Source organism: Sceloporus occidentalis, unplaced genomic scaffold (assembly GCF_023333645.1).
Source record: "Sceloporus occidentalis isolate IW3139 unplaced genomic scaffold, rSceOcc1.0.p SCAF_7, whole genome shotgun sequence".
Taxonomy (NCBI): Eukaryota; Metazoa; Chordata; class Lepidosauria; order Squamata; family Phrynosomatidae; genus Sceloporus; species Sceloporus occidentalis.
This window is the reverse complement of record NW_028316987.1, coordinates 11,320,661-11,335,667: the sequence shown is the minus strand read 5'-3', so window position 1 is coordinate 11,335,667 and position 15,007 is coordinate 11,320,661. Positions and strand designations below refer to the sequence as shown.

The window sequence follows — 15,007 nt, the reverse complement described above, 5'->3', positions numbered from 1 at the left end:
GAAAATAAGAGGTCTCATCAAGGGTCATTCAGATGTCATTTTTTTAGTGTGATGATTGCTCACTCATGCAAGCATTTGAATAAAGAGGGAATCAAGTTCAAATGTTCAAGCCATGCAGGACTGTATCCTGAGTCTATTCGGTTCTATATGCATCAGTTATTTAGACTACTGACAATGCAGATCTTTAAAAAAAAAACCTCAGGGAGAAATCCGATATCGATTATACCGGATCAAGTGAAGGTTTTGGCAGCCCCCCCCTCCCCCAACTTAATCAGGTGCATTCAAGATGCATGTGAACAACAGAAATTCAAGCTGGTTTCATCCTGGATTATTTTCACCATCTTAATAACCCCTCAGGTAACATGGAACCAAATAGGCTCAAAACAGTGGAAACAGTAAGCATCATATTGGATTTTACAATTGAGTCCACAGTCCAGCAGGAGAGTATAATCTTTTCGGAATATGTTTTCCTTTCCCCTTCACCCACTTAAGATCAGTAGGACATACAAACTGGAGTAAAGAGCAGCCAGTTCTGAGAGGGCTTTATTATTCCACAGGCAAGTGATAGAGGTTTCCCCTGCTTCTAAATCCAGACCACAGGTTTGCAGTGCCTCTGCTGTTAGATCAGCTTCTTCATCCATCCGGGAATGGAACGGGAGAGTGAAAACACTACCTTCATCACCAGAAAGAATCCACTCCAGTATGCTATCCATCTTTGAAGTAAAAAAAAAAGAGGATGAGTAAGTAAGAAAGAAGAAGAAGAAGTGTTTACATGTCTCATTTCCAGTGTGACATAGGTGATTATCATACACAGATGGGATAGGGACAAGATCGCTCCCTTGTCCTTATCCCGTCCATGACAGTGATCATGCAAAAGCCTTTCGTAACATACTGCTGATCCTGCCATTATCCTGTCATTGAAGTGACATTGCATTAATGCGAACCAGGGATACATGTTTAGTATTAGTTAGAATGAGTGGGGTGGGGTGGGGAACAAGCAAGTAAACTACAACACAGAAGGAATTAAGCTAGAAGGGCCTCACCATCTCCAGTTGTTTGGCCATCATATTCTTCTCCACAATGGTCTCCAACAGAGGCAGCATCTCATAGTCCAAGTCTGTGAACACAGTTCCCAAGAAGCGAGAACAGAGGGAGTTGCAATTAGGAAAATGATAATGTCATGCCTGGAATGGTGTATTTCAGTTCTCCATGTATTGTTTTCTTGAGAGCCAGTGTGGGTGTTTTTTTGCATTGCATACAGGGCTAGGGGGATGCAAACTCACATGAACTCACTGCTCACCTACAGGAGTCATTGCTCCAGTTCATATGATCAGTTGTGGGCCAGGGCTGAAAAAAATACTGTACTGGGTTAACAGTGCAAGCCCATTCACCTATGGCCATATGGACGTTGTTAGATTCCAACTGCCATCAGTCTTACAGATAGAAAATATTACTTTTTAATCTACAGAATGGTCAGTCCCCCCATTGAAAGTCATTCAAAGAGCAGAAGGTGAAACGATTAGATCCTCAATCTATGTCCATTTTAAAGACCAATGGCAGTGAAGTGGTCCATCAGTAGTTAGCACCTTGGTAGCAGACTGGGCAGCCAAACACAAATCTGTGCCATGAATAGTGAGGTGCATAGAATTTCTATTTAAATTACTCTGAGTTGCATGTGAATTAGTATACGAAAATCTGTGACCTCTTTTTTAATCATACATTTCGTCTTTTGTGTGTGTGTGTGTTTGTGTGTGTTCAGAGGACCTATAGCCACACAACTGACAGTGATCTCCACATACCATCTATTGATGAACAAAAGAAGAGCACTGATCCCCAGAGGTCTCTTTGGCTCTCTCCTTTCTCCGTTTCTGGGAAAACCCCTAAGTTAGACAGCAACATTTCCACTGAAGGCCGAAATTCTTCATTCAATGATTCCAACATGGAGCGATCAACATTGTCCCCCGCCATAGAAAGTTCCAACTAGTAGGGAATATTATGCTAATTAGTAATTTAATAGCAATGAAAGAGACAGCTGCCAAAAAAATTAATAATAATAACCACAAGAAAACTTCAACTTGCAACTGCAGAGACACTGAGAAAAGAGCATACATACCACTGACTGAACAGCGGAGGGAATATCTCCATCTTGAAACAATATCCCAAAGGATTCCAGAAGTTTCTTTTTTGTGACTTGGCTGAGATATATCAATGGCTCATATGTCTCCTTAACAGCATTTTTGACTTGCTGGACACCTGAAAATTGTTGGTTAAGGTTAGCTTCATTATTTCTGCAGCATGCTTAATAATACACAGAGGACTTTCCTGTGCTGTTGACCTAATGATGGACAGCTAAGCTCCAACATTAGGGGGAAGCACATGATGCATCTCTTGGAGAACTCTATTGTTTCTGACTTCAGGAAGAGGTCTGGTTTCCTATAATGCCCCCCCCCCCCAAAAAAACAAAAAAACAAAACAGGAACTCTGTTTATTAGGAACAAGGTCTACAGCCCTGCTCTTCGACATACCTGCTTTTCACTATGCAGGGAATAAATACCTATATTTTGATATGGAATATCAGACTACACCAGGATTGAGAATCTGGTGGTCCTCCAGATGTTCCTGGACTATAAATCCCACCATTCCTAGCCAACATTGTCAATGTTGAGGAATTTTATGGAGTATAGTTCAAAAACATCTGGAGGACCGCAGATTCCCATCCGCAAAAGGGACAATCTGCCCAGCTCCCTGGAATTCTGAAGTGATACAGTTGGCAAGAATCACATGATTCATATAGCTTTTCCTGGAGAGCCACATTACTCTTTTTTGTGATGGTAGATTCTCACTGGCACATCTCATAATTGACAAATTAACAAAGTTTACCACAGCAGGGGCATCACTAGGGAGTGCGGGGAATACTGTCAATGCCTGGTGACACCTCGAGGGTGGTGTCACCCAGCGCTCCTTGCTGGTGGTTCTGCTGGCCAGGTAAGAAAGAGAGTCATCTCTCTTTGCTGCCTGGCCAGCAGGTCCACCAGATGCAGAAAAGGCTGTTGAAGTTAGCAGGGGGGTATTAAAATAGTATCCGTACCAGGTATCAAATATACTAGGTACACCACCACACCTGAAAATCATAGCCCCCTGCAGCTTTCTACAGCTACTACTACTGCTTTAGGGAAGATCTTGAAGCAAGAAACAGAAAAACACTAAGTAAACACTGTAGGTGAAACTGATAATCAAAACAAAACAAACTACTGCTGATATAGACAGCTTTAGATAGACTGGGAGAGGTAGCATTTCTACAACTATCAACTGGCATCCTGCTATGGACATACACATGAGTAAATTTCCTTTACACATCTCTATGTACTTTTTGGGATGCTGTGGTGGCTGGTATTCCCTTCCTCCTTCCACAGCACCCACAGTCCCCCCTCTTGACTTATTGGACAGCTTCTGAAGTCCCCCACATAGCCATTCCCTGCCTCATGGGGAGCAGGCAGGATTGCAGATGCATTCGTAGCCAGCTGCAAAATTATGACATCAATACTGAGATCCACTCTTGATGTCTCAGTGCTGTTGCAATCATTTAACATCTGGCTATGGGGATGTAGCTAGATGCTTCTGGAAACCTGCCCGGTCTCCATGAACCAGGCGATGTGGGGGATGCGTTTCACAGGCAACAGTCAGGGGACTGTAGTTCAGCCTAGACTGGCTAGGTCCTAGGTTCAGCCTAGAATACTGATAGGCTGCAACTGCCCCCCCAAATATCCAGCTAATTATTTTATCGTAAAGATCAAAACTGGAGCCAAGCTGACATGAACATCCAGGCTTGAGTTTTGGGTTCTGTAAGGGTTTGATTTTGGGGACTTGCTTAACATCAGGAGGAAGAAGAGGAGGTGGGGGCAGAGGAAAGAAAGAAAGAAAGAAAGAAAGAAAGAAAGAAAGAAAGAAAGAATTTTTAATTAGAACAAATCCTAGGTATGTTTATCTACTTTTTCCTCTGATGTCATCTCTGCAGCCTCCTTCATGTTTGTGCTAACCCTCTCTCCCAAAATCTCTCTGGTTTGTTATAATGTGATACCACACCATTAAAGAGTGTGCATGTATTTAAAAAAAAATCACACAGGCAGGCACACCAAACATATCTCTTTTTACCACACGACTGGCACTTCTCCTGCTAAGAAGATGTTAATCTGGGGGAAAGATCTGTGTGAATGAGGGAGACAAAATCCAGACAGGAAACAATAACTCAAGAAATGCCGACTTGCCTGTAAGTGAGGAGCCCAATTCGTCCTGGAATTCTAAAAAAGAAATTTAAAATTAGCTTACATTTATAACCTGAAAGAGAAACATTAATGTCCCCTAAGTGCTTACACTTTATTCCAAATGAATTACGCACTCTTTCATTTTGCCAGGTTATTATGAAGTGGAGGTTTCTCCTAACTTGGCCTTACTGGGAGCCTATGGGCAAGGCAGGGGTGATACTTTATCCTGCTGCAATGGAATGACGCACATACCCTGTGCAGAACACAGTTCACCAACATTAGCACTAATGTAAGGGAAAAAATTCTCTTATCTGCTCTTGTCCTAATCTTGGAAATGCAACAGGAACAGGAGGGAATTATTACCTAGCTTTAACACAAGGGTGAAGAATCTTTGGTTCCCTAGAAACTGTGGACTTCTACTCCCATAACTCCATACTTCTGACTATACTGCAAGGGTTTCTGATAACTGAAGCCCACAAGATCAGAAGGGACCTAATTTCTCAACTTTTGGTGTACAGAGACCATTATCCCTCATCCACATCTAACTGATGTCTTGATAACACAGCACTGTGTTGCCTTCTGATGGTCTTTGTAAAGAGGGCAAGAAGCTTTGGTTCTTATCAATTAACTATGACCTGGGAATGGCTTGTCTTGCAATTGTGTCATACATTCAAAAAACAGTCCCACTGAGATAAATAGGCTGCATTAATTAGCAAGTGTACTTTGGACCATAACTTTAATATCAGTTCTAAGTGTCATAGCAAGGGTGGTCAAAGTGTGACTCCGGGACCACATACAACCTCCTAAAGCCCCTGACCCCATCAAATGGGCCTTTTTCCTGGCAAAAGGGTGTAACTGTTCTCCTGGAACCATGTCCCCTTGAAGTATTTAACTTTTAAAAAACATTTTTCCCCACAACCAGAAGTAGACTTCTAACAACTTCTGAGGATTTGGGGAACATTTTTGAAAAATCCATGTGACTGTCACAAGAGTTGATCCAGAGACACCTAGGTTGCCCACATTTGTGTTATAGGCACTGTTTTATCATTCCTCATGAATATCCATGGCTGAAGCCCCTTCATTCATCCTGTGGATTCCCTTTAGCCTGTGAAGAGTCCTGTGGCGTCTTAGAAACTAGAGGTGTATTGCAGCATAAGGTTTCACAGATTAGAGCTCACTTCAGTAGACAGTTGATGGTCACTTTGCCAACAACATTCCAATAATGTCTGGGAGATGAAATGTGAAAAAAGAGGCATATGTAATGGCCCTATCTGCCATTCTGTGGTGGGTGGACAGGAAAAGAGAAGAACCATATTGGCTGGATTTAATCCTCTCTTCTACTACCATTCCCTTTTCCTTGTGTCTTATTTAGATTTTAAGCCTGAGGGCAGAGCAGTTCTGAGAGCCTTTGTGGTGGACAGCAGGGTATAAATACTCTAAATAAATAAGAAGCAGGAGAAACCTATCTAAGGATATCCTCCTCCAATGCAGGAAAAGAGTCATTTTTTTTCTTTCCTCCACTAAACAAGAATAATAAATTAATAGGTTCACACTATATAATTATAGCACTATGATTCCTCTATAACTGTAATTATTCCATTCTGTGGAATCCTGAGATTTGTTGTTTGGACAGGGATATTTGGAATTTTCATCCAGAGAGCTCTAGTATCTCATTAAACTACAAATCTTGGGATTTCATAGGATTCTGCCATGCCAATTAAAGTGAAAACATAGTTCTATAACATATAAGTGTGAAATGGTTCTAGGAGATGCAGCAGAAAGTCAGTCTGTGCTGGAATTGAGACTCAAATGAGCAAAGAGCTAACTTTGCCCTTTTCAGCAAATACTATGGCATTACATATTTTCCTAAAGATCTGATATTGAACAGAAATCAGACGGAATGTTAGTATTGTGAAGCATAATTTTATCCTCACCTTCTGTATGCATAAATAAGTCTTACATCACAGAAATACAATAATCTCCAGTAACTTTCTTCTAAGGAAAAAACACTGCAACTCATGAATCTCTTCTCTGCTCTTGGAAGTACATTTTGTGTGAATTATAAATATAATCAATATGCAAAGGGATCTTGAGGCATCTTTGAGACTAACCAAAAGAGAAAAGTTGATAGCATGAGCTTACCCCATGCATCTGAGGAAGCAGGCTCAAATCTACAAAAGTTCATATTACCAACATTAGTGCTACAAGAATCCTTTGCATACTGATTTTCCAGACTAACACAGCTATGTCTTTGAATTATAAACATAATGTTCAACATACCATTATAAGCGAGCAAAGAAGCCAACTTTGTTTGAAACCTTGGGCAGGAGATGACTGAAGGGAAGACAAAATAAAACAATAAATGATAAAGAATAGAGTTATTTATGATTTCTAAGTGAACAAAAGTTTCCAGATGACCAATGCTCTGGAGCAACTTGGAATACTGTACAATTTAACTCAACGTAGCTGCTGCAGAGAATAGATACTGTCTCCATCCATGTGAATACTCCCCACACTGGATAGGATAATTTATACATCATAAAACAATCTTCATCCTCACGTTGTTATTTTTCAGTCACTGGCTTTTGTATGGTTACAGTATAAATTGTTTTATTTTGGACCTTAATTCACTCTGAAGATCTTGCAGTTGAAAGGTGGAGACTGATGTTTTAAATAACTATCCCCATTCACAACACTCATACACATACCAAAAAAAAAGGAGGAGGAGTAAGGGAAAATGTGGAGAAAAGTGTTCTGTCCCTGCAGCAACTAGTGACTGACTTTGCACAAGTAGCCATATGGAATATAGAATAAAGCAGCCTCCACAAATCAAGTCAAATAATTGCTCCATTTGGTGTTACTAGAAGTTTGTCATGACCTTGGAGATCTTTCCCACTTCTGGTGCTGAACCCTTGCTGAAATCAAGCCCCATCAACATTTAATCAGTAAAGGTCAACTGAGCAAAGAAGATCATCCCATGACATCAGAAAGATTTAGGAAGAATATTTCCCCAGACATACACACACTCACACACACACAAATGTTACCCATGCTGCTCCATATATATTTTGGTATAAATGATAACCCTTAATGACCCCTAGGCATGAGGACATGTACATACACCCCTCAGGGGCACCCACATCATCATATCTAGAGAGTCGCATAAGAGGATTATCATATGACCAGGAAGAGCAAATGTTTGCCTTGCCTGAGGCTCTTGCCCCCTCCCCAGGTCTGTTGTCCGAGCAGCTTAAGACCACTAAGACAATCAGACAGGGACATCCAGGTGAAAAGCAAGTAATTCAACACCTTTGTTCTCACCATCAAGCACCTTTGCCAGAAGCAAGATTTTGCCTATAAATACTCTCAGATTTGCCTGTTCACTGGGCCAGTCTGGACTTCAGGGGGAAGCTCTGTCCCCTTGAACCCTGACCTGGCTCCTGGCTCCTGGCTCCTGGCTCCTGGCCAGTCATTCCATGGCTGAGCCTCATGCCATCCTCATCATATTCCATCTGGATTCCTGGAGGGAGTCTACATTCTGGTACGTATCACCCCAGTGATGCCTAAAATCCTATTCCATGCTAACCTATGCTTTTCCTGAGCCTTGTATGTGTGTGTGTATGCTAGTGAATTGCATGTGTTTTTCCCCTTATAAATAAATTGGTTATTAATTCTAGAAGTCTGTCTCAGCTCTATTTATTGGAATCCTCTGGTCTACTCCGTATACATATCGGGAGACGATTCCGCAAGGGCCGTCGTAGCAGGCCCTCCTCTTGCAATATTTGAGCTAATAACAATAATAATAAAATTCCCCTAAACAGACCGTTGGCTACACAAAAGTGTAGGGAAGAAATAAATTTCTTTCTTGTTTTGCCTTCTTTTCCATACACATGCTTAAAGTCAAGCTTATGTGCTTGCCTTTCTGTCAGCTTTCCCTCTCATGGGAGATCACTTATGGTCCCATCCCTTGACATGCACTGGCTACCCTCTAGATGTTTTCACATGCTATACAGAATCTACACTCACTTCAATGCATCTTCAAAACGGTTTTCACTCACCAAGGTCTTCCTCACGCGTCTGGAGCTTTTCAACCCCATAGGCCATCACTGTGCCTCGGGGAATTAACACCGATCTCTTTTTCACTCTTTTGTTCAGACCCTGGGAATTTGAATACAGATTGTTACGGGATGCTTTGCACTAAGGCTGGGTAGGCATCAGGCCTCTTATATCTGCCTGATATAGTTTTCTTTCTGAGAACCTAAAGTTCATCAGGACAAAGACACTGACAGGAGACAACACCCAATACACCTGTATTTTTGCATCTGGGCCTTTCATAAAGACAGAAATGAGGGTACCATGTAATTTATGAATGTAGAAAATATGTTTGATTTACAGAAAAACATGTAGCTAGGGGCCCATACAGACAGGCCAAAATAAAGCTGCTTTAGGTCACTTTGGAGGTATGCTGTTTAAATGCTGCATGCGTCCTAAGAGGCCAGAAGCCGCACCATAGCCACACTCTAGTCCTAAGACTGGAGCGCAGCTTTAAATAAATAAATAAAAAACTTTAATTTAAAAAATACAATATATACAATCCCCCCCTTAAAAAAGGATTAAACAGTTCTATCCATTAAAATTACAAACGATAAAATCTAAAAACAATAATACGATAATAAAATAACAGTGGGCAGAGTCTTTGCTTATATATGTCTGTGGGGGGAGCATTACATGGCCGGATTCTATTCTGGGAAGGCTTTCCAGAAGAGATCTGTCTTGACAGCTTTCTTGAAGCTCTCTAGGTTGGCAATTTGACGGATCTCGTCCGGCAGGCCATTCCATAAAGTGGGAGCGATCACGGAAAAAGTCCTCTGGGAGGTTTTTGTGGACTGCAACAAATTCCTCCCAGAAGATCTGAGGGCATGGGGCAGGTTGTACGGAAGGAGGCGATCCCTTAAGTAGTGCCTGGAAACGAATAGGCAGCCAGTGGAGTGATTTCAATATAGGTATAATATGGTCACTCCTAATCTATAACCTAAGCTGCAAACACAGTCCTTTGAGGGGAGCGTGAACCCCTCTAGGATTGGAGGTTGCAGCCCGATACCTGGTTTGGGGCCCCTACCGTAGGTTCTTCCGTTTTGTCTGGATTCAGCTTGAGCTTGTTTTCCCTCATCCAGTCCATTACTGCTGCGAGACATTGATTGAGGGGAGAAATGCCATCTATCGTCATTGCTGATGACCGAGACATGGAGAAGTATATTTGGCACAGCTTCTGGCCTCTTAAGATACGCATATCATTTAAACGGCATACCTTCAAAGTGACCCAAAGCACCTTTATTTTGGCCTGTCTATATGGGTCCTAAGTTAACTAAAATCAATACTTTCATTTGGTAATAGAACACAAACTTGCTAACAGCCACTTCCTTATTATAACCTTGCATGTCACAAATTTCAACTATCCCTTATGGCTGTTTTGAAAATCTTGTAACATTACTCCCAAGGAGAATACTAAAATGCAAGCAGCTGTATTGATCTTTAGTAACAAACCAATTATAGTATTTTCATCTCCATCAGGAGCAGGTTTTACTGTAATTACACAAATGCTTCATGTAAGAGTGGGTCATCTTCAAATATTGTGCATTACAAAAGATGTAATTCACAACTATATATTTAGGTCCTGGGAAAGTCTACCCCACCATCCCAATATCAGAACTTTGAGACATGCAACTGCACACATAGAGAGGAAGGAAGGTAATGCTGGTGTTTTTGATCCAGTGAGCCCTGATTCTTCTGTACCACTGCAATTCAACTCTGCAATGGTGTTCGCATGGCACAATTATCTTCCACATTTCTTGGTTTGCTTATAGTTCTTCTAGAGGCGGGAGAAGAAAAGAAAAAAGATCAAGCGAAAGGCCCCAGACAAACCTGAATCTGAAGTAACTCTGCCACAATAACCTCTCCCTTGCCTCCTATTTGCATGGTCTCTTCTACCAGAAGCGAGTCCGTTATCTCAAAGGCTTCCGTCACAATGTAGAATTGCAGTTTAGGGTAAACTTGCTGGATAAAGCCGAGGGATGTCTCCGTTGTCCTGCAGGCAATAGGGAGAAATGTAGCAACTGCTGGAATGTAGCAACTGGAAAGGATCCTGGACTCTGAAGGGCTGCTGAAAGGAAACCTCAAAACCTCTTGAGTCTGATGCCCCTCATGACTAGAGCTAAGAGGTCTTCCCAGGCCTCAAGGTAAGACCAACCCAATTCATTTTGCTGTAAGTCCTAGAATTCTCCAAGCTGCATGGCCACTTACCATAGTTGGCAGGGGGATTCTGAGAGTTATAGTTTTAAAAAAAACTTCCAAACTTTTGCTTTTTGAGGAGAAAGACAAGATGTTACCCACCCACCCATTCCATGGAGAGAAGGCAACAGCAGTGGCAATATAAGATCAATTGGTAGCTTGCTTTCACTTGGCACCAGCAGGCTAACTTTTTGAAGTTGTGGAGCAGCCCACTTGTAAACACTGCCTTTTCCACAAACACTTTGTCAGCATCCTTCACTACAGGTACACAGAGACAGCCAGCTGAAAGGATGGAAAGAATATTTGACAGTGTTCTTCTCTTCACCAAGAAAAGATGTTCTGGACATGTTGATTCACCTCGTGGGGAAAAAACCGTCCAATGCTATGAAATTTTCCACTCCTCTGTTGTCATCCCTTCACTGCCTCCCTTTCCCTTCAGAATTTGTTAGAAGCTTCTTTTGTTAACTTTCAAAGCTCTCCAGGATTTTATATACTTCCTAGCAGAGATGAGCTGTCTCTAAAATTAGGAATGAATTTATCCTGAATTCCCAATTAAAGTATGGCTTTGTTTTTCTTGCCCTTGCCTGCTCTCTAGTGTTCAGTGTTGGAAGTACACTAATATAAATCCTCTAAAAGCCAAAAGGCATCTGCATTAAACAGGTCCTTGCCTGCCCCCTTTTGTCAAGGGAACCAGGGAACACCCTTTGTTTCAATCATGTGTTATTGCAAGCTGGGTACCACAGCTTTAAAGACAGGGCTGGTTGATGGAGCCAATGCTGTTCTTCCCATAGCTGCTCCAAGTCGAATGAGAGCTCTGCCAGTGCTAGACCATAGTAGATTTGACTCAAGCGGAGTTTCCATTCAACTTGCAGAAACTATGGAAGAAGCAGGTGTAAAACTGAGAGAGTATTTATTTCCTCTGCAGCATCCTGGCTTAGGACTCTAATGAAAGAAAAACCACAGCTTGGAGCCCAGTGGTACACCTTCTACCATATCTTCCAACTGACTCTATTTGCACGGAGAGTCCTGATTAATCCTTTGTCATCCCACTTTTTCAGCTGCTCTAAACATATCCAGTTTCTCTCTCTTCCTCCCACTTTCCCTCTTTGTCCTCTGCTTACTTTGCTGCAAACTGTGTTCAAAGTGCAAAAGGAGTTTGCACTGAGTTAACTCAGGAGGAAGAAGAGGAGTACAGCCCGATGAAGTTTTAACCTTCCCAGTAGTTTCAGGTGAAAGCAAACTGCTGCAGTCTCTCCTACCTCTATTTTCCCACATTAATAATGTTTGCCAACTGTAATCATATTCTGATGCTGTTTATCCACATGAATTATGGTTTTCATTTGTAAAATGTTGGAGTTCTGGTCTAATATTGTAAGGATTTACAACATCCTGTTTCTGTGACTGGAGTCCAGAGGCAACTTGTTTCAATAATACTAAGCAAGTCAGTTTCCTTACCCTCAGTCATTTTCCCCTGCTGTCAGCAGCTGCAAAGGCATGATTCTTAAGTTCTAGATAGGCTTGCTGGAGACAGATTGTAGCCTTAAGAAGAAAATCCAAATAGTCTCACCAAATGAAAACTCTGTAAGTATCAGACAGGTCCTGTTTGTTTCATAGTGACTTCCATAACAAAACATTAGTGCCACATGGGTCATCTCCAACTGTCTACTCAACTCTTTGCAGCTTGTAATGACCCCCAAACTCTGTTGCTTGAGACTGCTGTCTCCTTTTTGCTCAATTGTAGGGCTTACTGTAGTTCTACACAACACTCTCAAGAATGTCTGTTTGCATGAATAAAAAATAAAACATGATGCATCATCATCGGAGTTATGTGAAATGCCCAACAACCCTGGCTTGTTTTGCTTTTTCTCCTTTCTATTCCCATATAGCAATTTCCAAAGCCATGCTCACCACAACTCCCTGATGTCCACATAGGTCTTCTTCACATATACTGGAGAGGCAGATGAGCATGTTGAGCCCAAGCCACTAATTTCCACTTGTGCGTAATGAATCTTAAGGTTTACCCTTGCACTGGATTTATGGCATGTGTTTGCAGAAAACAAGAGTGGTTCAGAGTGCTTCAGCTCTAGAAAGAAAGAAAGAAAGAAAGAAAGAAGGCAAAACCAGACGTTTGTTTAGAACAATTGGGTTGTTGGAGAAGATTGGACATATTTGACCATGCATGTATCAATTTTTCAGAGCTATAAATGTGTGTGTATGTGTGTGTACAGTTTATTTGTAACAAATTCCCAACAATTATAATGAAACAACAATAGTGTGATGTTAACATGCTAATCATCAAGTAACAGCTACCACTAATATATTTGCAGTTTTGAATAACATTCCAAAACCTATTGTTCATAATCTAATCATAGGAGAAACACGTGGTGAGACTAAAGCTCTGAAAACAACTTGGGGTAACAATTTGAGATGTTTTATGGTGGATGTGAGTTATCACAACTGCACACTTTATGGATGATTTAGCCATGTTTTAGGGACCAGTGTCTTTAATGTGACTTGAGCATCTATGTATTTTGCTATCTATCTATGCATTTTGCTATCCTGGAACCAAATCCCAGCAGATATGAAGGACCCACTGTATTCTTTGAAACTTAACAGTTTTATTAATTGTTAATAGTCTGTTGGCCATGTATTAGTTTTCAGGTTTTGTATGTGGTTTTTTCCCTGTTTATATACAAAATGGTGGCACAAAACAGTCCCAACAAATCTATTGATTTTTGCCACTGGGAGGCATGTCTCTAACTGGGATGACAAATGTCCCCTTCTGGTTTTTTGTTGCAGGAAAGCAGAAATCATAACTGGTTCTCAATAGTTTGATCCAGTTTTGGGGGGGGGGGGGGTATTATTTTCTTCCATGGGAGTAAAGCTGTAATTGATGTGGATCAGAAAATACTTCACAGTATAAGGAATGAATGTTTTAGTATTTTGATTTGATTTGATTTGACTTGACTATTATTCCATTGTGTGCTTTCTAGCTCTGAGGGTTCATCACAACTGAGTCTACACACACAGTACTCCTCTAGACATGGGGCATTTTTATACCCTGCAATACATTCAAATTCTCATTGGGGGTCAGAAAATTCTCCTGTTTCAAATGATGCTAACTTTTTTATTCCAGTGCACAGGAATAAATATGTGTGATTGGCAAACTAATAAATAACAGATTTACAGAAAAAGAAAAAAAGTCATGCTTTACTTGTTCTTGAGTGCCTTCACGTTGTTTCTAGTGGCCTTGAGGTAAACATATCATGTGTTCTTTTTTGTGTAAATGCCATACATATTTCTAAGGTGTATTATATTTCTTTATTATACAATACAAACCTTGAACATGTGAGGGGTAGTAAGGCACTTTATCTTTTTAGATATTGTTTGATTCCATTAGGCTCAGCCTGTCATGGACAATGGTCAAGGATGATATGAACTGCAATCTTAAAGCATTTAAGGTACCACCAATTCCCCATCTTTGCCCTCCAGATTCTGTAAAGCTGTGCAAAACACAGACTGCCCTGATAGAAGCATTGCATATTAAATGGCATACAGTACCTATCTCCATTGATGCTCCATCTTGCAATATATCTGACAGCTTGAATGCAGTTGGGGAATACTTTCGGGTATGCCACGGAAACCTGGGGTGCTCTTTGGTCACCAAGGAAAGAGGCCGGAAGCTATCGCTGTGTGCCAAACTGGTCACAGGAATCAGCTTCCCATCTGAGTCCAGCTCTTGTATGAGCTGCTTGGACAGCCTCTTAAACATTTCCCCTTGGCAGCAAGTGGATTAGTGGGAACACAGCACACAACCTGCAGGAGGAAACCAATACAGTATTATTATCTATATTTCAGTAGCTGCAGATGCCAACATGTCTTAGGGTTCATATGGGATAAAGGGTCAGTCCAGTGTTGTTAAAACACAAATAAAATCCAATACAGTGAAAGGAAAACTATCCCCAAGGCTTCCATAAAATCTCAGCCTTCTAAAAAGATCAACCCTGGCCACAGAAACTCTTTGCCATTTAATATTTTCCACAGTGTTCTGCTCAGTGTGAAATCAGGGTTGTTGCTGCATAACTTCAAGTCGAAGGGTGCTCAACAATGGCTCCTTTTCATCCTGGAGAGAAGTGACCAGTGGGGTCCCACAGGGCTCTGTCCTGGGCCCAGTACTGTTCAACATCTTTATCAATGACTTGGATGACAGAATTGAGGGCATATTTATTCAATTTGCAGATGGCACCAAATTAGAAGGAGTAGCAAATACTCCAGAGGACAGGATCCAAATTCAAAATGACCTGAAGCTGGGCCAAAGCTAACAAAATGAAATTCAACACGGAGAAATGTAAGGTATTGCACTTAGGGTGGAAAAATAAAATGCACAGATATAGCATGGGGGACACCTGGCTGAATGAGACTACATGTAAAAGGTATCTGGGAGTCCAAGTAGACCA

General features: G+C 41.2%; 1 protein-coding gene across 1 annotated transcript; it reads right to left on the bottom strand.

Annotated features, from left to right (window-relative positions):
• Positions 1-479: 479 nt before the first annotated feature.
• Positions 480-14,322, bottom strand: LOC149309177 (gasdermin-D-like). The gene is made up of 9 exons (XM_089532115.1): positions 14,112-14,322; positions 12,459-12,633; positions 10,185-10,347; positions 8,321-8,420; positions 4,266-4,298; positions 2,114-2,253; positions 1,800-1,980; positions 1,044-1,117; positions 480-713 (listed from the first exon to the last, which is right to left on the bottom strand). The coding sequence occupies exons 1-9, from the start codon at positions 14,320-14,322 to the stop codon at positions 480-482; spliced, it is 1,311 nt and encodes a 436-aa protein (XP_089388241.1).
• Between the last annotated feature and the right edge of the window lie 685 nt (positions 14,323-15,007).